The following is a 2637-nucleotide window of genomic DNA, read 5'->3' as shown; positions in this document are numbered from 1 at the left end:
AAAAAAATCAAAACAGGTGATTTTATGTTAATTTATTTTTTTCTCCTGTGAATGACAGTTGTTGTTCTGTAAGTGACAAATTCAAGGAATAAAAAACAGAAAATCCATCAGCAAACATTCCCCCCTCTTTTTGTTTTTAAATAAACAAAACAACCACATCATTAATTCATCCAATTATCTTTCTATAAAATTCTGAAGTTACAAAAATATCACCTGGGTTAGAAAAATAATCACCTTTAGTAAACTTCTGGTGCAAAACTGTGAAATGCAACAGCAACAAAAAAACAACATTTATTGATCTTCAGCTCATTAAATGCACAGAAAAACTTAATTTATTTGTTGTTCCACTTTTTAAATATATTCTTGAATAGTTCCCTTTGTTTTTTTTTATTACTCTGTAAAATTATAATCAAATGTTCACTTTTTTTTTACATCACTTTAAATAAATTTCATACTAATAAAGCAGCTGAAAAGTGTCCAGTTTAGCTGCAGTGGCTCTAAAACAACAACGACAACAACAACAAACTCTCAAACAGCTCCTGAAGCTCAATGTTCTGCAGAAACYCCAGGGACAATAAAAACTAAACATGAGAAATGTGGAAATGAAATGAAAGCAGTTCTGTCCAGTTCATTTTGAGTYGTTTCCTCTAAGAATTGATTCGAATGTGGTCGATTTAATACGAGTCACGGCTGGTGGGATTTAAGAAACATCACTTTTACATCAGAGCAGATTATCTGACATGACAGGAATCATTTATTCTAAAGATGTTGAGTATTTACTCCAAAAGATTTAATTATAATCTACTCTTTTATAAATAATATAAACACTTCTTTACAAAAGGGGAAAGTGTTGTACTTTAACACAACTTCATATCAACAATAAACAGGAACAAAAGAAACCTCATCTTTTTTTAACTTTCAGAAAACTGAATTTATGAAACGTGTTGGACAAATAAAACTACAAGAGTTACTTCTTAGGTCTTTCTGATTCGTTGTAAAAATATATTATTTATTTGTTAGAAGATGATAAATACATAGTATTGTTTAAGTGTGGCGGTTTTAGCTGGTTAATTTGTAAAAATGTTGAAATCAGGGTAACAGTACATGATACAGCCCAGTACACAAGGCAGTACTGGGTATGTATCCAGCACTGTTACTGCTACTTATTACTGTTACTACAGCTGGTAAGTACAAGGTACATAGAGCAGGAGCTCTGTAGGTAATGATTGTGTTCCAAGTACAGAATACATATATAATGAGTAGTTAGTAAGTAAACGGAACTTACCAAGTACTCACCTGAAATTTAGCCAACACATACAAGTCACTTTTGTAATACAGCCCAATACCAATGAGTACCAGGTACACACCTGGTATGTATCAGCTCCTTACAAGGAAGTACAAAGTCTGTACCCTCCAAAAACCCGGTATGTACTAGTTACGTACCCAAAAAATACCCTGGAAGCATCAGGTACATACCAGGTATGCATCACTTTTGCGCATCCAGGTAAAGACCTGGTAAGTACTCATCAACTAGGAACATGAAGTACAGAAACCATCACTTCATAATACAGCCTGGTCCCCATAGACAGGTACCAGGTATGTACTAAATATGTAGTGAGTACATAAATGTTATTTACAAGGTGCATAGTCAGTAGTTTTATTCTAGAGCTCAGTAGGTACCAGGTATGTACTGGGCAGTATGTACTGCTACCAAGATACTAACTGAAGGATTCCCCTTTCTGGTACCTTAAATGGATTTTAATATTAATAATAATCTTAATTTCTGCAGTTTTTATTAACATTAGTACAGTACTCTGTTTTAACATTATGTTCAGTAACTTAAATCTACAATCTGATGTCAAGAAAATACACAACTATAAAGAAAATACACAACCACATGTCCCTTTGAGGAGAGTTTGGATGTTAGACAATGAATTATACTAGTTTATTAGTGCCTTAATGAGTCATGACTCAGACTTCTTTAGTGATTCAGTGACCTCAAGTGTTTTAAAGAGAAAACTTAAATATTTTTTACATCATCCCAGCAGCTCTTCGATTTATATTCTGACTTTCTCTTACACTACAATAAAAAAAAAAGACTCGTGCATAAAAATATTTTTGATGTAGTCGTTAAGAAATAAGGATTTCTAACCCATCCAGAAGAGGGCGGGGTGTTTCTCTCTGATGAATTCAGTGATGCTGTGATTTKTGTTTAACAAGCGACAGAAGATCCACAAAGAGTCAGACCTCCTGTGCTCCACAGGTGGTTCAGTAACGTCGTTCCTCTGCCGGTCACTTCCTGTTTGATTCTACGTGGTGGATTCAAGTTGGATCTGGATGAAGCAGGCCTGCAGCAGGAACACACGAACATGTTTACACACGTGGGCAGCCAACTGAACGGGCTTCCTGCTACATGCACGACACGTCAGACGAGTCTGCTTGTTGGCGGCRCAGTTTGAGGCACGTGTCTCTCTTTATGAAAGCTTTGTTAATTAGATAACGACCCAAAATCATGATTAGAGCGCACACAACCAATGATGCAGCTGGTTTTGTTTAGATCAGGCATGGGCAGTCCTGGTCCTGGAGGACCACAGCCCTGCATGTTTTACTTGTTTCTCTGCTCCAACACACCTGACA

The 2637-nt window shown here is 35.8% G+C and overlaps 1 protein-coding gene across 1 annotated transcript in view; it reads right to left on the bottom strand.

Moving 5' to 3' along the window:
* Positions 1–1043: 1043 nt before the first annotated feature.
* The window catches only part of LOC106519703 (alsin), a gene marked incomplete in the record, with an annotated part of 25694 nt that continues 24100 nt past the window's right edge, over positions 1044–2637 (bottom strand). Inside the window, 1 exon segment of the mRNA XM_014011475.1 lies at positions 1044–2348. Within this exon segment, the coding sequence (XP_013866929.1) occupies positions 2310–2348 (39 nt within the window).

The sequence above is a fragment of the Austrofundulus limnaeus genome, unplaced genomic scaffold, assembly GCF_001266775.1.
Source record: "Austrofundulus limnaeus strain Quisiro unplaced genomic scaffold, Austrofundulus_limnaeus-1.0 Scaffold81, whole genome shotgun sequence".
Lineage (NCBI taxonomy): Eukaryota > Metazoa > Chordata > Actinopteri > Cyprinodontiformes > Rivulidae > Austrofundulus > Austrofundulus limnaeus.
The sequence above is the reverse complement of the archived record's forward strand: the minus strand, read 5'-3'. Positions and strand labels throughout refer to the sequence as shown.